Genomic DNA, 23,297 nt, shown 5'->3' with positions numbered 1-23,297 from the left:
GACTTAGTTCCTGCTAATGGAAACTAGTATTTCTGGTTCCACCTTTGTTTCCTTTGACTGCATTCATAACTGGAACACAGCCCCTGAGACCTCTGTGAAAATGAATTTGGCCCTGGACCTGAAAGAGCACAAACTGGCTCAGAACATCACATGGAGATGGTGAAGGGGTCTCACCAGAAAAATACTGAACATACTTCCTGCTGTTTCTCCCTTTCTAACTGTAGTATTCTCGTCCTCTCCCCATGCCATGTTTCAGTTGTATGGCTCTCAGAATCAAGAAAGACAATTACAACAACAGCTTTCATCAAAGTTCAGCATCAAAAATAGGGCCACCTTCTCTGTACCTTCCTCATATGATTTCATGCAGATCATGTCACAGTTACCTTATTACCTGTCCTAAGGAGCTCATTAACCGAGACATCTCCAAGCCGAACACTAATTGAACTGAACATTCCATTATTTTGGGCTAAACTAGTTCACTTTACTGTAGTAGGAGCTGAGCAAAATAATTGACTAGTTTGATGTCTAGATAGATACTGGAAGATAGGGTGGATGAAAGGAAGGAAGGAAGGAAGGAAGGAAGGAAGGAAGGAAGGAAGGAAGGAAGGAAGGAAGGAAGGAAGGAAGGAAGGAAGGAAGGAAGGAAAAGTTTTCTGAAATATAAAGAATAAATGACATCTAAGTCGTTTATGTATTGTTAGAAAAGTAAAGATATTCTTTTGACTGCTGACACCAAGACTTGTTATGAGTGACAAAGTGGGTGTGGGTTCCAGAAAGACCAGCACCCCAGGCCTGAAAAGAAGATGGAGGCTTACAAAGGAAGATGGGATGGTGAGCCTGATACAAATCTGCAAAGAGTTGCAAGGAATATAGTTTCTATGTCAGCAGGAAACCAAAGATGTGGGAGGAAGTTCTAAATGTGGACTGGTTGACTTGGTTGTTCATATAGGAAAAGGGAAGAAGACTGGATGTAACCAGTTGTCCAGACAAGAAAATGGAAGCAGGCCAACTGGAACTGAAACTATGGTAAAGTGAACAAATGGTACACATGTGAGAAGCATTCCTGCATGGCAACCACAGACTGTATTTATTTATTTATTTATTTGATTTTTACCCTGCCCCTCTAGACCCCTCTGTACCTGCCCAAGAAATCAGGGTCTGCCCCCTGCTTGCCTATGCCCACCCAGGCTCAGCCCATAGGCACAGCCCACAAGGAAGATGCCTATAAGAAGGATGACCGAGGAAGAGATGGTGGGCTTCAAGCAGCACTGCAACGTTGCTCTCATTGCTCTTACTGAGGGGCTGATCAACTGTTGGGGAACAGTTCTGTGTGTGAATATTGAGCATTGAGTGAATGAGGAAGAATGAAAGAGGCCTCTTGATACCTTTGTCTTTTGTTGTCTTATTAATGAAAGCAATAAATGTTACATGAATAGTGTTTAACCTAAAAATTTGGTGTATGGTCTTCTTGTCAGTAGTCTGGTCAGGGTCTCTCTCCTGTCCTGGTCCCTCTCCCCAGGATATAAGGGACATTAATCCTGCGGGTAACAGATTTAGCATCATTCTGAGCAGGACTCAGATTCAAATTCATCAAAAACATTGCCACCTTCAGTAACTTTTTCTATATCCACCAAGATGAATATGTATTTCTTTCATCAGCATCCGAGGATCAGGGAAGAACCAGCCTGTATATTCTTGGGCAAGCTCCACAGTCCCACAACACTGACAGGGAAAGTGAAAGCTGAACCAATTCTGAGTACTTTATGCCTAGAAAACCTTGGAAGGGGTAGCTGTAAGTCAGAGCTAACTTCATAGAACATAATCATTATTAATAAAAATCACAGAAACATTTTTGTTCTGGACTACATCTCCCATAATCTACAGGGAGAATGAAAAAGCTAATATAGCTAGGTGTCCCTAGTGAGTCACTAGATATGGAGACCAGGTACCATATTAGGTCTCTATTCACAGTGCTCACTGGAAGGACAGATCCTGAAGCTGAGGCTCCAATACTTTGGCCATCTCATGAGAAGAGAAGACTCCCTGGAAAAGGTCCTGATGTTGGGAAAGTGTGAGGGCAAGAGGAGAAGGGGACGACAGAGGACGAGATGGTTGGACAGTGTCATCGAAGCTACCAACATGAATCTGACCAAACTCCAGGAAGCAGTGGAAGATAGGAGGGCCTGGCATGCTCTGGTCCATGGTGTCACGAAGAGTCGGATATGACTAAATAACTAAACAACAACAACAAAACAGTGAAGATGGGGCATGTGCTTAGTGTCTCATCGTCAGACCATCCGGTAAGTATAAAGGTCTGAAGATAAGACTCTGAACACATGTGAATGCAGACCTCCCATGATTTCAAGCCTTGCCTTGTCAGGAGTACATCCCCAGTCATGCAAGCTCTGGTAAGTGCATTTAATCAAATTTGCTTACGATCTCTTCCTCAGAACTTTCCATTCAACCTGTTAAGCTCTAACTGACCTTCCAGTAGGGGGACACTAGAGGCACAGATGATGTGTGCCCCCATATTCCCACTATGAATAAGGCCCTATTTGTGCATTCATATAAATGGAAACTGATCTGGTTTACTGTCTGTTGTGTTTCAGCACCAGCACTACAGGTAGCCATATGGAACATTTTCTAGCTAGTAGCTTTACAAAGGAACATTAGGCCTCTACTTGGTCTCATGAAGTTTCTGATTCTGGCTTGGCTGTATATAGTCCTAATTAGTCTTAGGCTGCCTGTCTTCATTTGCCTGCTTGCCTGCTTTCTGGCTTGACTACCTGCCTGCCTGCAGGCTATCAGCACAGGCAGATACTTCCTATTTTTTGTTCTGTTTTCAGTGCTACACTTGCTGTGTAATCTTCCACCCTAGAAGCACCCTTATTCATATTAATATACAAAAGAAGAAACAGAAAAATACACACTATTTAATTTATGTTCCTACCTGCTTTGATAGTTCCTGCACCCACCTACCAATCTATTCATATCTATGGACTCCCCCCCCCCCAAGCTGCGTACCTTTCTGATAGGAAATGAAATCATATTTGGCTGCTTTCTGAAGTCTCTTGTAATGAGAAGGTATGCTACCATCTTAGTGCTCCTTCTTATGCCCACTGCCTTCTTGGGAAAAAGTTCTTGTTAAAGCCATGCAGTTACAAGGTTATTGTGCAAGATTTATGCATCTTTGATACGGATATGAATTAAAAGGGATCCTACAATCTCTGGCAGCTCCTCGCTTGCTTGATCAATTTTCTGTCTCATTATGCTCCATGTTAACTTTCAGGATTAGCTTATAGTCAATGGTACAGTAGCCTTCACATGGAAGAGGAAAGAAAGCTATTAAATTGGATCTTTTGAATTCTCCCCAGAGGGACAGAACAACAACAAAGCAATTTACCTCCCTTATTAAGAAGGTGATTGAAGGCACAGATTTCCAAATAGAACAACAGAGGCCTTTATTTCTTTTAGAAATTACCTTGTAATATCATCATACTGAATTGCCATACTTAAAAGTCCCCGGTATTTGGGGGCTTTGTGCTCTACTCAATTCAGCTTTGCTCTTCATGGCAAAAGGTGGAGGTGGGAATTTGACAATTAAGTTGTTAAGATTCAATTCATTCTTCTGATTGTAAAGTGCAATTCTTTTGCCATGCTTGGTATGCTAATGAAAGTCAAACTCTGACATCAGCCTCCAGGATGCATCAAGCAAGGCAACTTTGAGACCTGTGCCTAAACTGTCACCATTCTCCAGACCTGCAGCAGAGACAGTGCTGTGAACTGAAGGTCAGTGTTTGGCACCTAACAGTCCAGGAGAAGATGAGATCCTGTGCAGGTCCCAGACATTTGAGTCCTGAAAGTTAACCCTTCTCTCCTAGAATGAACACTTCAACCTGCCTCGCTGCAGCAGTTAGACGCCAATTCCTTGCTTCATCAATCAGACAACCCCCCCCCCCAACACTCACACACACCCATGGTGCCATGTGAAGCATACTGCAGGACCAGACCTGAGAAGGCCTGCTTATTATGACCAAGATTCTTTGATGCCACAGTAAGAATGAATGTGTGCTCACACTTTTGCTGGGGGCATTATTTAGTAAATAGTCTGCAGCTGAACTATGGATAATCTGACAGGCATTACCCATTCTGCCTGACTGTTTAGACCCTCTTGGCTTCTGGATAATGGCTAGGAACTGGTGCTACTACAAAAAGTGGACGAAGTTGGCCTACCATAGCGCTCGATGTTGCAACTTGCTGTTGTTGTTGGGATAGTTTGTTCATCCCTAGGAGTTACCTGATCTTGTCACTGCTATTATTCTAAAAATATTGATTTTAATGCATATTGCCAATTTTATAATAATTTGAGGTTGATTTGATTCCTTTTTTCCTGGAGTTTTATAAAATGAATGAAATGTCTCCTCTGCCCAAAAGTTTTAAAGAAAAGAAAAAGAAATGTGGCCTCTGAGAGGGATCTTCCCATAAGTTCTCTGGCATTATTATGTCAAATGAAAATAATTATTTAGGCTTAGGTTTAATCTCTGTGTCATTGACAAAAAATTGATTAGGAACAGTCAGCAGTACAACCAGTTCTAAACTTTATAAAAAGCTTCAGTTGGGAGGGCATGTTATTTATTTATTTATTCAAAATCACAGTTGGTCTTTCTCAAGTACACTGCAGGTTATTAGGATATGAACTTGCATATTTGGTTGAGCATACAAATGCCACAAAAGTGATTCTCAGCAGTCCTGAAGTCTTATGCTATTGTTTAAGTGATGTCAGGAGCAGGTAGTTGATTGTTTTGGTTTTGAGGGTTTTTTTGTGGCTTTTAAATATCTTTGGAAATGTAGATTTGCAAGACAATGAACAAAGAATGGGACTTAAGAAAATAAAGCAGAAGGTAAGTTCACATTTCAAGAATAACTCTCAGTATGCCTCACCTTCTGCTGACATTTTTATCCTGCACAATCCAGAAATACCTCATAATAAGAATCTCTGTTTTCTGAGAGGCAAGGAATGCCTTATAATCCTATTTTTAAATCCCTTCAAAACAGAGTTGACAATACAGTATATGAATCCTGAGTCTTCACGGTTTTAGATTATTGTGATTTGTGCTATTACCACATGAAAAAAACTTTAATAAGAAGTTCTACATTTTTGTCAGGCTTTTTTTTTAAAATTGTGGGTTGAATACTTTACTTGTGCATGAGGAAGTCAGTACATGGTTCAGTCTCTTCAACAAAAGGACAATTTGCCAATTAATACTGATAAAATGATAGTAAAATTAATACAGAACTTAAGGCACCTACCTGAGGTCTTGGGAAGGTTCTGCTCTGATATGGGGTGTCTCCACAGAATGCTCAAATACAGCCCCTTCTGTGCCTATAATAAATATGCAAGTAGGATACGGAACAGTTATTTCATGTCAGGATCACAATTGAATACACTAGTAAAATGGAAATAATTTCTTTTTATTCATGTGCTTTCTCCTTCCATTCCTGAAAGTAGAAAGGCAGTCACTCAAGTAAAGATGAGAGTAATGTCTGAACTGAATTGAATTGAACTGAATTCATTATGGTCAGCATGAGAAATAGCTCTCAGTCAATAAGTACTCTTACAAATTTCAACAATGACAAATTATGTTTTCAACAGCCCATGCAAGTCTTCTGATTTTCAAAACTTTGGCACACTATATACAATAGTTTCCATCAAATGTTTCCCCAAATCAGATAGTCTGGATAGCTGTTGAAGCTCTTGTTAACCTCTGGAATGTGGAAATTACTAGGGCAGTTGAAATGATCGCTCCCAAGCATCCTTTCATGGAGTAGAGCCAGATTTGCCCTCTGGTTTACTAGAGAGCAGGTGGTGATGAAACAGACAGATGAAGACATGAGTGACAATGGCTGAAAACCTGGAGCAAGTCTGACTGAACATGGGTTGGAGACCATTGGAAGACCTATTATCTGGTGGCACCATTGCATCTTTGACAAATATACAATGCTTGTGGTGGGCGAGTGGGTAACTGAAGCTAGGAGCTTTGGAATCTCGAAACTCGGTGACACGTGCTCGCTCCATGTAATGAGGATAACGAGCATCATGTAATGAGGGTAACCTTTAATGCCTCCAAGGAGCAGTCTGCCTTTTTTACAGGCCCAGATGCCCAGAAGAGTTGCTTTGAGAGGTCAGGCTCCAGTTCACGCCACCGCCTTGTCCCCTCCCCAAAGGGAGCCTGCAAGTGGCGCTGGAGGAAACAATTGGGCAGGGGCAGCAGCAAGAGGTGCAGGTGAAGGAGCAGCCGTGTTTGGCTGCCATCCAATCACCTCCTCCAGCGCCACTGTTGGGGCTCACCTCCAGCTCATGTTGCCACCTTGTCCCCCGCCCAAAGCGAGTCTGCAAATAGTGCTGGAGGAGGCAATTGGGTGGTGGCAGCAGCAGTTAATGGGCAGCCACAACAGGCAACTGAGCACGGCTGCTCCTTTGCCTCCACCTCCTTCCGTGTATAAGATGTCCTTCAATTTTTCCTCTAATAGTTTTAGTAAAAAGTGTCATTTTATACATGGATTAATATGGTACATTTTAGTTGAGTTTTAGGCCTGGTTATGGAGCAGATCTTAACCAACAGTGATGACCTTGTTAATGGGGTTGAAGTGGTGGGATCCTTAGGTGGGAGTGACCACACTCTCTTGGAATTTGTTATACAGTGGGAAGGGGAAGCCAAGTGCAGCCAGACACACACTCTAGACTTTAAGAAGGCCAATTTCAGTAAACTTAGGGAATAACTGGCTATAATTCCATGGACTGAAGAGAAGGGAGTTCAGGATAGATGGGAATCTCTTAAAAAGTAGATACTAAAGGCACAATCTAAAACTGTTATAATAAGAAGGAAAAATGGGAGATGTCTAAAGAAACCAGAACGGTTCACTAAAGAATTTTCAACTGAGCTAAGTTTTTTTTAAAAAAATGTACAAGAAATAGAAAAATGGGAAAAACACCAAAGAGGAATACAAGCAAATAGCCAGTATACGAGGGGGATGTAGGGGGAAGGTAGGAGAAGCAAAAGTGCAGAATGAACTCAGGCTTGCCAGACAGATTAAAAACAGTATAAAGGGCTTTTTTAGTTATGCCCACAGCAAAAGGAAAAACAAGGAAATGGTCGCTGCATGGAGAAGATGGCCAACTACTAACAGAGGATAGGGGAAAAGCTGAACTTCTCACCCTTCTTTGCCTCAGTTTTCTTCAAAAAGGAAAATAATGCTCAACCTGAGGGGCAGAGAGCAGGTGATGTAATGGGGGAAACGCAGCACAGAATAGGTAGAGAAGTAGTACAGGAATATCTGGCTACTCTAAATGAATTCAAGTGTCCAGGGCCAGATGCCAATGCAATTCTTGGTTGCATCAATAGGAGTATAGTGTCTAGATCAAGGGAAGTGATAGTACCACTCTATTCTGCTTTGGTCAGACCTCACCTGGAGTATTGTGTCCAGTTCTGGGCACCTCAATTCAAGAAGGATGTTGACAACCCGGGACGTGTCCAAAATGGTCAAATGTCTGGAAGCCATGTTCTATGAGGAGCAGCTTAGGGAGCTGGGAATGTTTAGCCTTACAAAAAGAAGGTTAAGAGGGGACATGATAGCCATGTTTAAATATCTGAAGGGATGTCTTGTTGAGGAAGTGACAGTGGTTTCAAACTACAGGAAAAGAGATTCCACGTGAATCTCAGGAATAACTTCCTGACAGTCAGAGCTGGTCAGCAGTGGAATATCCTGCCTCGTGGTGGACTCTCCCACTTTGGAGGTTTTTAAGCACAGGCCATCTGTCAGGAGTGCTTTGATGGAGTTCCGGCATGGCAGGGGGTTGGACTCCATGGCCCCTGTGGTCTCTTCAAACTCTGTGATTGTATGATTCTAGAGAGGGATTGGCTGTTACTGAGTTGACTGACGTCCACCACAGTTCAGAAGGGTCCCTCCCAGCTAAAACCTCTTAAATGCATCATTTGCTTGCAATATTCCAACACTTCTAACCTCTGGCTTCCCAGCCAGATATATAAACCAGTGAACTATCCATCCAATTAGAAGGTAATTCTAAAATAAAATAAAATAATTTACAAAACATATACAGTCATCATTATTTACACATTTTGCACAAATATTCTAAGCATGTGAGATCTCTCACTGAAGGTGTCTCTAGTCTCTTGGGAAAAGAGATGAACTTTTCAGTACTTCATTTTTTGCCCATTAGAATGACACAATGTAGATTTACATTCCTAATAAGACCAGAGATGATGCCAAAACCATCTTAATCCAGAATGTGAATGCCCAAGTTCTTCTCCAGCATAAATCATAATCAAAGTCAGAGAGAAATTCCCAGATTCTCTCATTTCCCAGTTATTCCTTGGATTTAGTGCCCTGATTGTCTGTTATCTAGCAAATTAGGGGAATGGGGTGAGGAAGGGGCACACTTCTGTTATGGGTTGGATCTCATTACTGATATCTTTATGGACTGGGGTGGGGAGTTGTAGTATTTAATTCCTGTTAGATGTCCAGAGTAGTGCCTGGTCACTAGATGAGTGATGTAATAAATAATGTAATAAATAAATGTAATAAATAAAATAAAAATAAATAAATAAGAATGTAATAATTTAGAAATATTTATTTATTTATTTATTTATTTATTTATTTATTTATTTATTTATTTATTTATGTATTTATGTATTAATTAATTAATTTATTTATTTATTTATTTATTTATTTATTTATTTATTCTTATCTGAATACATGGACCTTCTACTGCTTTGAAGGGAGGGAGTTTTGAAGTTGGAGGGCTAGCAGAGAAAATAATTTGCCCAAATAGAAATGTTGGGCTCGAAAAACTATTGGGTGTTTTCATATTGCAGGAACACAAATAGTTGCTCAGTTAATTTAAACCATCTGAAGTCCCATTGCTTTTAATGAGCTTTGGGCATAATGTTGGACTTGAGCCACTGAATGCAAGTGTATTAACTAAGTTACGGATTTAACTAACCTTTAGACTTATTTTAGTACTGTTTCAGCTGCAATCCTATGTTTACTTATTTGGGACCTTACTTAGGCATACAGTCCTTATAATATTTCAAATGTGGTGCATATTATTTCCTCCACAGTATGCTTGATTTACTTCAAATATGGGTTCAGTTCACATATCTATTTCTTCTCCCACTGTACTCATGTTTCTTTCCTCACCCTGCCAAAGTGCAGCAGGACAAAGAAAGTCAGTGCATAAAGCCCTAACAATCAATAATGGTCTCATGTTCCAACTGTCAGCCTTCAGTATTGGGCTGCAATACTAGAGGTTAGAACAGAGATTGGAACACTGTGGCTAGTGGCCCATGTGTGACCTTCTCAAGGCTTGTGTATGTGCTCTCAGGACCCATCTGGAGTCCCTATCCTCCTAGTGAAAAAACTGTGGATGGCAACAGGATGATTTGCATTAAAGACACAGGGCCCCCTATAGCTTATTTAGGCCAAAATGAAAAAGGGCTTTTGTTAAACCAGAGTTGGACTTCCATCTACTTATAATTTCATTTGAGGGTGTTGGTGTAGCACCTGGTAGCTCTGGAGGGCTGAAAACTGGACCAGGGAACTCCAGAACATTCTTGGATCATGCAGACACTTAAAAAGCCTAGTTTTAGAGATGGAGAAATCCTCCACAAAGAAATTAGAGATGAAAGCAGACAAAGCATGGCACATCTTCTCAGAGTAACATTTAAATAAGGGTGGGGGAAACCCCAGGATACCTGGAAGTGTTATAAATGGCAAGGTTTGAAAATATATTTTTCTGACACAGGGCTCAGCATATATCATATCCATCCTAATTCAGTACAAGCCACAGCTAGTCATGCATTCACAAATTGTGCTCCCTTGAAACTATGGAAACTGAAAATTTAGTACTCCCAGAGACTGACCGGTGTAAACTACTTATTTCTGCTCAATTTACCAGTTACTGAGATTCAGTCTTTGGAAAATGACAATGAATATGGTTTCATTAATATTACTGGAAGCATATCTTACAAATTATAAAACTGAAAGCTTGCTGATTGATAATGTTAGCCATGCATCTGGAGAAGGAACATAATGAGTGGATCCTTGTTATGTAAACAGCAAAGTAGGGAATTTCTCCATGCATCATCTTGCTCAAAAGAAAAAAAAATGGCAGTGTGCTTAGTACAGTAGCAAATAAAGGCTAAATGGTGCAATTAAGCTCTTTTATTTGAAGAATGGTGTATACAAAAATGAAATAATATTTGCTGTAACACAATCGTAACATGAGGTTTATGGTAACTGAAACCAAACTCAATGTTGCATGTATTGTTCATTTCAATGAAGACACCAAGCAGCACAGGATTGTTTCAGTACATCACTGATTTTGCTGACAGGAGTTTCAACAGCTCAAGAGTTGTATTATTTTCTATTGCAAGGTGTTTGATTTGAGCTCAGCTGAAAAGCAAATGGCAGGGATTTTATTCCTGTACGTACTTCTATCATGACTGCTCAGATAAGGGATACAGGGACCTCATTTGTGTGTATCTCTGACAACAAATCGTCAGTCAAGCATTAGTGTGGCAATGTAGGATTTACAGGCAAATCCAGAATATCAATTAAATAGCTTTAGTGGTTCAACCTGGTAAAACATTGCAAGCTGCTTAGGGTGAAAGATAATATGCTACATAAAACAACTGCCTTTCAGCACCATTTGGGAAGGGATAGTTTCAACTCACACCAGTCCAAGCCTGGCCTACAAAGAGTTTTGATGTAACAGAAAAAAACAAGAGTCCTGTCACTAGAGTGTTCACCTGTTCGGAGTAAGATGGCAACTGATGCTTCAAGCCCCATGGCTTCTTCTATTCTGTTTTTCCAACCACCAGAAAAGTCCTGCTGGATCAGACTAAATGCCTATCTAGACTGACATCCTCTTTTATCTGCTTGCCATTTCCTGCAGTGGCCAACTTGACGCCCACAGAAAGCCCACACAGAGGGCATGAGGGCAATAAATCCCCCACTGTCCCCAACTCCTGTAACTGCTATTGAGAGGCATACAACTCTTTTAGAAGCAACAGAAACCAACAGTCTCCCGTAAATACATATACCCCCCCTTGGAAGTTACCTGAACTGGTTGCAACTTTCATAAGATGACTACACCCAATTGTTGATTTCTTTCCTCTTTCAATCCTTATTTCAATTTTTCTGCCCCTAATTTCTCTTATTTGTCAGCCCTTCGTATGTTCCACCTGCCTCTGTCCAAAACCTTCTTCCCTACCTCACCCTTATACTCCTGCCTCCTTTCCCTCATATCTTCCCATATCATGCAGCTTTTGAGATCCAGGCTGCTTTATTTGCCTTTCTAGTAGTGTCTAACACAATTGCATTTCTCACCACATCCAAATTTACCTCATAGACACAAAGTAGAAAAAGAAGCTGGTAACGAAGCAAAATACTGGGGTTGGGATAAGGAGTTTTTACAATTGGCATTGCATCCATCCGAAGCATTGTATAATTATTAGTAATGGTGTTTGAAAACAGACCCTATGGATCATAATGAGACCATGTGAAGGTTCTTGATGACTGGTGATGCTGAGGATGGATCTGCTGGAATGTATCACAACTGCTGTGATGGCAGAAGTAAAATGAAGATTGTAGTATCACACTGAAATTAGGTCCATATGTTTTAGGGGCCATTCCAGTCTTGGCCTCTTCCAGCAACTCTTCAATTTCCTTCTGTTTATTGATATGCCATTTTGTTTGTAGCAAAAGATCCTTGCTTTTCTTGTCTTTGTACACAACCACAAGAAACTACATAATGTTTCCCCTTTCCCTACAAGAGATCAAGGTATTCTCTGTTCAGAAGAAAAGATGAGAGAATACTTTTTTTTTGCATGAACTATGCACCAAACAATGCAAGCAAGGTTTTAATGCAATTTGCACAAAATGAACTGGATGATAATGGCTGTCCAGCTGTGTTAAATGGGCTTTTAAGGATAAAAAAACCCAGAGGTCAGGCATGGATATGTGTAATCTCCAAGTGTCTCACTATCACCTACTCCTAACCTAAATTGACAAAGTGAAGAATTTTGTCAATTCTCGCAAGAGATAGACAAACTGAAAAGAACTGATGACCTCCATTGGCATAAAAATCAAATTGTAAACCAAACAATCTGCTCTCAATTTGCTTGTTAAGATGGACCATCTCACTTTGTCCCTCAGTAGAATGACCCTTCTGACATATTATGGTCTATACATTTCAGCTACCACCTAGGAATTGCTTTGATTTAGTTCACAGTTTTTTTAAGATCATGTGACAACCACAGCAAATTTTTCTCTATGGACTTTTGAATTCTACAAAGAAAAGTACCCAACCGTGCTACCTTACTGCTTTATGTGAATGGCTTCTCACTCGATAGCGACCAACAGGTAGGTAGCTTTAGGTCTTATTTCCATCCATGAACAAAAGAATCATCATCATGTAGATGACTAAATGCTTCTTTTGTAATGATGGAATAGATTAAAACTATAATATCCAATTTTAGGAAGGTTATTTAAAAGGTTCTATTTTGATATTGTCATTTGTTCTCTTGATTATTGCCTACATAAAGACTTTCAAGCCATTTTCTCTTCATGTTATCTTTTGATTGTGCCGAGGAGACGAATAACAGATGGAGAAAGCAAAATCACACCTGTCATTACTGCAATGCAAAAGGGAATATATCCCATTGAGATATGTTCTTAAGCATAGTTCAGAATGGAAATTTTGCAGCAAAATGTGTGAGAGAGGTGAATGGATAACTGAGATTGTGCTGTTTCTATTCCCACCTCTGTTTTAGCAGAATTCAAAGCAGGATTCTGAATTTAGCAGAATAGGAGAAATGAGTATGTTGTAAAACAATTAACTGCCGGATATGGAATACCAGTGCAACATGAGAAGATGTGGCATTTATTAATTAAACAGAAGGGATGCTTACCGCTGTCTAAGCACCATTACTACAACAGCTTCCATTATACACCACAAAGTGTCACTGTAGCAACATTACAGAACATGAGAGCTGGCTGCTTTCAGTGACTACTGTTAATACTTTAAGGAACATCAGTGATAAAAGAGTCACCCTGGGTTGAATCCAGAGTTAGTCACGCTTGGAATAGACCCTCTGAAATGAGCAGACCTTATTTAGTCATGATTACCTTGACCACATCTAGGGCCAAGCTTTTTCTTTTTCAATAGGCGTAGTGAGCTGAAATTCACAGGTTTTCTCAGTCTATTGACAACTAAAAGTCAGAGATGAAGCAGCCATGGATTTTCCATGGAAGAAAGAGTGCCTAACTAGCTGTACTTCACTTTCCATGCTATTGCAGCCCTTTGCTGGAGGAACTGCTAATCTGGTCTCTGCTGTGCCTCAGCACACCACCAGTTTGGATGCCAAATATGCTAATATAGCACCATCTCAGCAGGGAATTGATGGTGCAATGAGCCAGGAGGCATCTGTCTGGCCTTATGAAGTCATTAACTCTGTTCTAGCTCCTCAGTCCAAGCCATTCATTGCTTATGCATGGGCTGAGTTGCTCCAAGCATGCCAATACTGCTTTCCTTTCATGGGAAGAATGGATCTTCTCCCTCTACCCTATTTAAAGTGGCATTTTGGCATCTCCTGAGAGTCACTTCAAGAAGAAATGCACCTCGGTTCAAGAATTTGCTCATTTGTGAAGCTTATGAGAGATTTTGGAGAAATAAAGTACATACAAAAGAATTGGTCTATTTTAAAATATGAGTGGCTAAAATGTGCACAATTTAAAAAAATGTGGAGAAAATGCATTAATTAAGGAAAGGAATAAGTGAACCATATATTATCAGAAATGAGAGAACACATTAGGAAAATGCACAAAAAATGTATAATTTTCAATATGGAAATGATACAAACAAAAAACAGGAAGCAAATATAGACAGGGTTCAGAAAAATAATAACAAATAACAGCTAGCCCCGACACTTCCATTCCTCCTTTTGCTAATATTTCCTTTGCTAAACTTTGTATCTTTTTGCTCTTTAAAACACAAAGCAGAACTATCCAGTACATTTGAAGTCCAACTCACTACCGTACAGTAAGCACATGGGACTGATTGTAAAAATTAGTTTGCTTCTCAGACTAAGTTGAGTGGAAACACGGAGTGGTTTACTGAAAGTGGGTACTATGAAAAGAGTTGATTGCTAATAAGGCCAACTTTATCATAGATGTAGGTGTGGATCAACTGTAATTGAAATTTTTAATTGTAATGAAGGAAGCTAAGATTCAATTCTAAACACATTTATATAGGAGAAATGTAATGCGCTCATATTCCTAGTATTGAACAAACGTGAAATGTTGAGAAATTAACGAATCCATCAAAAATATGCAGAAAAGTGGAGTCCTTTTTGGACTCACAAAAAGGACTAATCTAAACAACTGTACACCGAAGTGAAGCTCATCCATATAAAGCATGGATGTCCACCATTGATATCCACCACAGTAAAACGTAGCTCAAATGTTGCAGAGTTGCTGCTTGTCAGAATAAACAACATCAAAAGAGCTTGAAAAAGTTACTCTTTTATCTCAACAACAGCCAATGGCCCTGTTGGGTAGAGGATTCTGAGAGTGTAGTAGAAAACTTTTCAAACTCTAGCAGTGCATTAGATAGGCCAAAGTTTTGAATTAGAAGAAAAGGAAGGTTGGTTCATGTTCAGTACCATGCCCTAATGCCTGTCAAAAATCATGAAAGTAAAAGCATGCTTATGCAAGCTGTTAGGAAAGAGGAAGGCTACTCTTAGAGCAGTGGTTCCCAGCCTTGGGTCCCCAGATGTTCTTGGACTAAAACTCTCAAAAGCTTTCACCATTAGCTGTTCTGCCCAAGGATTTCCAGGAGCTGTAGTCCAAGAACATTCAGGGGACCCAAAGTTGGGAACCATTTGTGAGGATATGGGTTTTGTAATGTTTGTTTCCCAAGCCTTGCAGATGTTTAGTCTTGACCAGAGATCTATCTGTTTCTGTGAAGAAGAGCCAAGGCCATCTCTCAGGACTGATACCCATAACATTCCATGCTAATGGCGTACCAGCCTGGGATGATAGAAGGAGCTGTGAAAATTTTAAAAGTTGGGTGTGGAATTGCAAACAAAGGACTGTATGCTGATTGGATACCATTATGAAGAGACTTTGATTTAAGATATAGAAAGAGGAGTTAAGTGTAGGGTTGTGTGTGTGTGTGTGTGTGTGTGTGTGTGTGTGTGTGTGTGTGTGTGAGAGAGAGAGAGAGAGAGAGAGAGAGAGAGGGAGAGAGAGAGAGAGAGAGGGAGAGAGAGAGAGAGAGTTGGAAAAGGAGAAGAAGATGGATGACTTAGATGCTCTGCAATTTGCATCTTTTTGTATTTCTTTTGGTTTATAACTTTTTAATCTTTATATATATATATATATATATATATATATATATATATATATATATATATATATATATATATATATATATATATATATATATATATATATATATATATATATATATATATATATATATATATACAGAGAGAGAGAGAGAGAGAGAGAGAGAGAATAAAAAGTTAAAAATTATATTCACATGCTAGCAAGTATATATATATATATATATACTTGCTAGCATGTGAAATGAGTGCAATTGTACGGTAATTTTATATTTTACCCCAGTGTGATTTTAAAAATATATATACTCTTTGTGACCCCATGGATCAGAGCACGCCAGGCCCTCCTGTCTTCCACTGCCTCCCGGAGTTGGGTCAAATTCATGTTGGTAGCTTTGATGACACTGTCCAGCTATCTCGTCCTCTGACGTCCTCTTCTCCTCTTACCTTCACACTTTCCCAACATCAGGGTCTTTTCCAGGGAGTCTTCTCTTCTCATGAGATAGCCAAAGTATTGGAGCCTCAGCTTCAGAATCTGTCGTTCCAGTGAGCACTCAGGGTTGATTTCATTTGGAATTGATAGCTTTGTTCTCCTTGCAGTCCAGAGGACCCTCAAGAGTCTCCTCCAGCACCACAATTCAAAAGCATCAATTCTTTGGTGGTCAGCCTTCTTTATGGTCCAGCTCTCACCTCCGTACATCACTACTGGAAAAACCATAGCTTTGACTATGCAGACCTTTGTCAGCAAGTGATGTCTCTGTCTTCTAAGATGCTGGCTAGATTTGTCATCACTTTCCTCCCAAGAAGCAGGTGTCTTTTAATTTCGTGGCTGCTCTCACCATCTGCAGTGATCATGCAGCCCAAGAAAGTAAAATCTGTCACTGCCTCCATATCTTCCCCTTCTATTTGCCAGGAGGGGATGGGACCAGTGGCCATGATCTTAGTTCATGTTGAGCTTCAGACCATTTTTGGCATTCTCCTCTTTCACCCTCATTAAGAGTTTCTTTAATTCCTCTTCACTTTCTGCCATCAGAGTAGTATCATCTGCATATCTCAGGTTGTTGATATTTCTTCCAGCAATCTTAATTCCATTTTGGGATTCCTCCAGTCCAGCCTTTTGCATGATGTATTCTGCATATAAGTTAAAGAAGCAGGGGGACAATATACAGCCTTGTCATGCTCCTTTCCCAATTTTGAACCAATCAGTTGTTCCATATCCAGTTCTAACTGTTGTTTCCTATCTCACATATAAGTTTCTCAGGAGATAGATAAGGTGGTGAGGCACTCCCATTTCTTTAAGGACTTGCCATAGTTTGCTGTGGTCCACACAGTCAAACGCTTTTGCCTAGTCAATGAAGCAAAAGTAGATGTTATTCTGGAACTCTCTGGCTTTCTCCATAATCCAGCACATGTTAGCAATTTGGTCTCTAGTTCCTCTGCCCCTTTGAAATCCAGCTTGTACTTCTGGGAGTTCTTGGTCCACATACTGCTGAAGCCTACCTTGTAGGTTTTTGAGCATAACCTTGGTAGTGTGTGAAATGAGTGCAATTGTATGGTAATTTTATATTTTACCCCAGTGTGATTCTTGGGTGCAATTATGAGTCTAAAGAAAGTGCCTTAGCCACAAGGGTGTTATTTGCTATTTTTGTTTATTCGGGTGTTCTACTTGGTCAAGCTGGTGAGCAAGGTTCAAAATACACAGCTAAAGAGTTTTAAGCTTAAGTAAGTAACTGGAAATCTAGGGACAGAAGCTTGCCCATTGTCGACCAGTCACACACCTTCTAGATCTCCTGTCTAGGGAAAAGTTGATTCACATTGGGAACTACAGTTTGGCTCCTTCCCCTAGAAGAATGATTAAGGAGACATGTTCCTGACACCACTGTTTTAGAGTTCTGCATAAAGGCATGTCACAGACCAGACATGCTAGTAGAAAAGTGGTTATTTTTGATGGCTGAAGAAACAGATGTTCAATTTACAAATCTGCTTTTACAGAAGAATAACTGTCTCCACATATAGATGCAGAGGCCCCAAATTTGCTGATTTGTGAGAACTTTCCTAGCAGCACCACCGGGTTTTCCTTAGAATGAGGTCTCTTTGTAAATTTTTCTTTATTTTAAAAACACACAAGTAGAACAAACATGGTAGTAAAAAGTATCCCTTTAACAGGCAAGAGAACCTTAGATAACTCATTATGTTTTCCCACAAGAATCTATCCCTAGTTTCAGGAAATTCCAGCTAAAAATGCTCAGATATCTCTGTCGCCATCTATCTCCACTGAAACCTCCAAATTGCTCCTTCTCTCTGTCTCATATATATTCTGCAGAGCACAGTTGGAAAGCTCCCCATACCCCTGGACATGAATTACCTATTATGGGGACCATACATGCTCATTAAGAAGCATCAATCCTCTTTGGTCACATCCCAGATTTATAGTGATCAGGACAGACAGACTCACAGTGTTACAGTCCTTCAATTGCACTCTGTTCACAAAGACTTCAAATTATGCCTCTCCTTGGCTGCCTTTATTTAATCTCCCTTCTTTGTTGTCTACATGTCTGGATTATCTTCTATGCCTTTTTCATGCTCTCTGTTTCACAGTTATAATGAGCAGCAGTAAGCTTAGGCTATGATATAACAGTCAAAGTAAAATCAAGCTAAATTATAATAAAAAATGAAGGAGAAATTTTAGCTGTCTTGAGAGTCAAATCATCACTTGATAACCATTTAAAAACAGCAAGCTTCATATCTCCCCGGCACACTATCTGTGCATCACTGAGTGGTTACATCAAGTGATACAGAAAGAATGTTGTTGACTCAAGGTTTGTCTCAGTTTTAAAAAGCCACCACTTACTTTAGTTATCTAAAAACTCTTTTTTAAAATATCCACATCACCCAGAATGATCAGTGTCAGTAATACTCATTAACTGATGTTGCAGCTGCAAAGTAAGGTGGAGTACTTAGACTTTACTGTGCTTCATTGCCTAGTGCTGTGCCATTATGACAGCTTTCTACCAGCACACAAAAGATACAGAAGGTTCTCTTGTCATTCAGATGTGTTCTGATGAACACCCTTCCTTATTTGTAGGATACAGATTAGAGATGGGGATGAATATAAAAACGGATCAGATTTTTGACAAAAATAGTCAATTCATTAAATATTTGTCCCTTCATATTTGTGGGTTCCAGAGACCCCCACAAATATGAAGGGATAAATATTTACCCATTTTTATTTGTCCTTCGTATTACCAAAAACACATACCAAAAACACCATTCTGCCTACTGGTTGCCAATCAACTGATTGGCCACAGATAGGCAGCCACCTCCCCCACAGCCACCCTACCCCACAGTCTATCCCCACCCCCTTCCTTTCCCTATCTTAGCTCTCCCCCCCGACACCCCCTTCCTATTAAAAAACAAACACCATTCTGCCTACCAGTTGCCATTTTTTTTTAAAAAAAAATATCCCCCCCCCCCACAAATTGACGAATAACTTTGTTATTCATAACTTCTTGGGGGCAACTTCATGCAACTTTTGATGACTCATGAAGCGGGATGAATCGCCAAAATGGTGAGTCATCCCCATCTCTAATAAAGAGATTAGATTTTGTGTGAAATGCCACATTATACCAACACACACAGTGAGAGTAACACCAAGCCATGATTTAGCAAAAGGGTGTGAAATTTCTGATGGTGACCAAATGGCAAAAAGACATTTTTGCACCTTTTAAATCAAGATCTGGCTGCGGAGACAGCGGTTGGGAGTTCGATTCCCCACTATACCCCCTTGACAGGGCCTAGACTCAGTGCTCCATGGGGTCTCTTCCTGCTCTGCAGTTCTAAGATTATGATGATGTACACCTTATTTTAAAAGGCAAAACTCCTGGCTTCAGTTAGAAAGAAGGTGCACAAAGGAACCATCCACCTTGTTTTAAAAGTCAAACCCAATGTCCTCCCCCCTTATGACCATAGAGGCCATATATTCAGTAGTGGCGAGGAATCAGGGGGACAGTAGGGGGAAAGCCTCCAAAAATGGCTGGGGAGTTGTGGATGCAGTTCAATGGATATGTGTTGACCACCATGATTGAACAAAAGGAAAACGACCCTCAGATCCCATCACCCTTCTCCACCAGCATAATTGTGGGATGAGACGCTCCCATTTGTTTTAGAGTAACATGTCAGCAGGCTGGATAACTCGGGTGTCTGACCAAGAAGTCAAAAGTTGGGAGTTTCATTCCATACTGTAACAGCTGGGAGTACCGCCAGTCTGCATAGCCTTGTCCAAACTGCACAATCCCAGGGTGCCCCCAGAAGAAGAAGAAGAAGAAGAAGAAGAAGAAGGGAATGGCAAACCTCCTGGAAAACCCTGGAAAGGGCCACCATAAGTCAGAATTGACTTGACAACACTATTATTATTATTATTATTATTAGTAGTAGTAGTATTATTAGTATTAGTATTAGTATTAGTATTAGTATTAGTATTAGTATTAGTATTAGTATTATTAGTATTATTAGTATTATTAGTATTAGTATTAGTATTAGTATTTTTAGTATTTTTAGTATTATTAGTATTATTATTTTTAGTATTAGTATTAGTATTATTATTATTATTATTATTAGTAGTAGTAGTAGTATCATCATCATCATCATCATCATCATCATCATCATCATCATCATCATCATCATCATCATCATCATTATCAGCATGTCGTCAAATCCTAAACTGTTGTCAATCTTGACTATGTTCAGCTGAAACAGCCAGCTTCGTAAACTACAGTTTGAAAATGGTTTAACTTCATTTAGTATTTGTATTTAGTATTTGCCAGAATTTTCCCAGTTTTGGATAACACAGACGGCGTGGTTAATAAAAAGGCAGAATCAGAGGGATTGAAATTATTCTTACAGAGAATTTTCTGCTGCTCATTCTCATTGCGTGATGGTATGATTTAGAATTAGATCTGAATTGTTGCAGTCAGGGCTCCCTTTCTGGTGGACTAAATTAGCAGAATATTCAGAAAACTGAGTTGAATAATCCTTCCTTTGTACGACTGAGATCATCATAGCAAGGGAAGTGTATCCATACAGAAGTCTAAATGGGCCTTCTGTCAAATTTCCTTTACTTCCTAGCAGTCTGTTAAAAGAATATGGATTAATTGCCCCCAGCACTGCTTCATCTCCTCCTCTTTGTCTGTTTTGCTCTCTCTTACACCTGCTGACTCTCAGCGACATTGTGGGATCAGTGAAATACTCTCGTTTGCCTTGCAATTGCTGAGTGCAGTCCCTTGTCTTAAGAGTCACCATGTTCCATGCTGACCCCTTCTTTTCAGGATGGTGACTTATGGAACAGGGCTATCAGAAGTCAAAATCAGAGATATAATTTTGATCCAAAAATGTCTGCAAGAAAAATACCAGCTTACTGCTTCCCCCCCATAGCTCCATATAAATTGTAGATTCAGTCCACGGTGCTGTCTCAATCGCAGACTCTACAGTACATTTTAATGAATTATTTCACTGCTTATGTTCACTTCCTCTGGTGAATCCAAGTAGCTCTGTGCTTCTGGCATTCACAGTTTCTCAAAAGAATACCCATTTAGACATTCAACAAACTTTATTAAACATATTTTTCCAGATTTGAAAGGAAAGCTTTTTACTTTCTGCCAGATTTATAAGGGTCCTACTGAATTTCAAAGAATTTATTGTGCACAAAATTAACATTCTGTAGGTCTTTGTAGAAAGTTGCCTGAACAATAATGTCTACTGTTGGCCTCACTCAGAGTCATAGATATAAATAAGTGATGCCCATCCATTTCATGCCGGTTTTCTGAGCCAGAGTGAATCCTAGTTGCTACAGCACTCTTGACTAAGGTGAGCATTCTGTGTCGTTAAAACCTGTATTCAGGTGTAAACCCAAGAGGCCACTCTCTGGCATGTAAATTTTATCCTAAAAGGTCAACATATAATAATATATTTTTAATACCTTTCTCTTTGTAAAGCAAAACACATAAACACACACACACACACACACACACAAAGAGAGAGAGAGAGACAGCATGTAGAGAAGGTATGTCTCATTGAAAAAAAAAATAAGAGACACAAACAATGCTTCCAAAGCTTCTAATTTTTAAAAGTAAAAGCAAAAATGCAGTAGCTATCATGGTTAATTACAAAATTTACACAACATCATTCTTGCAAATGTGGCAGGTTACAGTATTATAAAACAAGTCAACATCTCTTGCCAATCAAGCAGCTACTGATTTTCAGTCACTGCCTAGTCCTCACAGCTTGCTTGGTGCCTTTATAAAAGGGTACATTAGGATTATAGGACACTTATTTAGAAGTGTTATGGATTATTATAAGATGGGGTGGGTGATCTCAGGGGACTTGGGACATAACTCTTTGTCCCAAATGTCCAAATTTTTTTGGGGGGGGGATTTCTTTAAAAATGTAAACTGGAGGTGAATGTGCAGTTTCTTTTTTAAAAAGTAGGTGAGGTCCTTTAACATGAAAACTGATGCTCCTGGAAGCATCCAATAACAGATATAAGCTATGTGGACTGGGGGAGAGATTTTCTTTCCTTTACTTTTCCTTTCCTTTCTTTCTTTCTTTCTTTCTTTTTTTTTTTTGCATTTGTAACCTGGGTGATCATATGGAGTTACAAAAATGCCTCAGGGAAGCCACATGTGGTCCATGAGCCACCTGATGCCCGTCCGCTATAAACCCATCCTAAGAAACTACCATGACAATTTAATGGCATATAGTGGCTTCCAAGATTTAATTTTGTCCCCCCACCATAAAACTGTCTATGGCTGAAATCCTATTACCATAAGTTATGGCACATAAAGCTGAAGATGCCCTCAGCAGTGACAATTTTTCAGAAATGAACCATTTCCAACTTCTCTCCCAAAAATTAATAGACACAAAATTAAAGAGGAATGCCGCCTACTATAAGAGTTCAAACAAAAAGAAATGTAGTGATGCAGTTTAAAACAATGTAAACGCTGCCGCCTATGTATGTACTATGTGACCTCTGAAAAACTGTATTGGTTCAAGAGAGAGAGAGATGAAAATAATTGATGTAACTGGTGTTATTTTCTCTGTGATTGAGCCCTCTATAAGAAACCAAGAAATATTTCATTAAAAAGCAAATTGTGCTACTTATAAGCGTGTTCCCATTAACCATGGAAACTTCAGTGAATAACTTAACAAGAAGCTGTAGAATCCAAAACAACCAACTAAACCCCCAAAGTAGTCATGTGGTCTACAATTAAAAACAAAAATCACAGACATAAATTTACTAGGACCATTAAAATGTTACAAAAGTGGTGCATACGTAATTCAAGATTTCCTGTTCTCCAGAAGAATCAAGGGACAAGGGGAGAAACAAAGAGTTCCAGAATCTGATATGGTATATTTATTGGTCACTCCACATTTTTGCAACTGGGAGACATAGACTGGATGCTTAGTAAACGAAGAGGTGCTATGTGTCAGTTTGCTGGGATACACAGTTGACTGGATGCTCAGAAAACTTCCTATTGCCTGTTTTAGAAGTGTCCTGACTTCAAAGATGACTAATGAAATCATCTTATAAAATCAAATATAAATTATGGTTTAAGATCCTGACATATTTTCAAACTGTATAGTTTCCTGGTTTGGACAAATTAAAAAAACCCACTATAATTCATAGGAGGCATCAAGGCCTTTTTGCTGGTTCATATGACAGGATGAGCCAAGTAGTATACATTCAGATCTCGGCTAATTAAACAGATGATCATCCAAATGCGACCAACGTCTAACCAGACTGTACTGTGGATTTTCATGATATTCAGCCTGAACATTAATGTGGTGATTACAAACGTCACCCATAATTTAGCTGTG

The 23,297-nt window shown here is 39.6% G+C and overlaps 1 protein-coding gene and 1 long non-coding RNA gene across 2 annotated transcripts in view; one reads left to right on the top strand and one right to left on the bottom strand.

Annotated features, from left to right (window-relative positions):
• SGCZ (sarcoglycan zeta) overlaps window positions 1–23,297 on the bottom strand; it is a 728,738-nt gene that overhangs the window by 29,858 nt on the left and 675,583 nt on the right. The window contains exon 6 of the mRNA XM_078394647.1: window positions 5,311–5,383. Coding sequence (XP_078250773.1) covers window positions 5,311–5,383 — 73 coding nt within the window. The remainder of the gene's footprint in view (window positions 1–5,310; window positions 5,384–23,297) is intronic.
• The window catches only part of LOC144589604 (uncharacterized), a 389,049-nt gene that overhangs the window by 312,038 nt on the left and 53,714 nt on the right, over window positions 1–23,297 (top strand). The window lies entirely within an intron of this gene.

Source organism: Pogona vitticeps, chromosome 5 (assembly GCF_051106095.1).
Source record: "Pogona vitticeps strain Pit_001003342236 chromosome 5, PviZW2.1, whole genome shotgun sequence".
In the NCBI taxonomy this organism is placed as follows: domain Eukaryota; kingdom Metazoa; phylum Chordata; class Lepidosauria; order Squamata; family Agamidae; genus Pogona; species Pogona vitticeps.
Note: the sequence above shows the minus strand (reverse complement) of the source record. Positions and strands in the feature narration are given on the sequence as shown.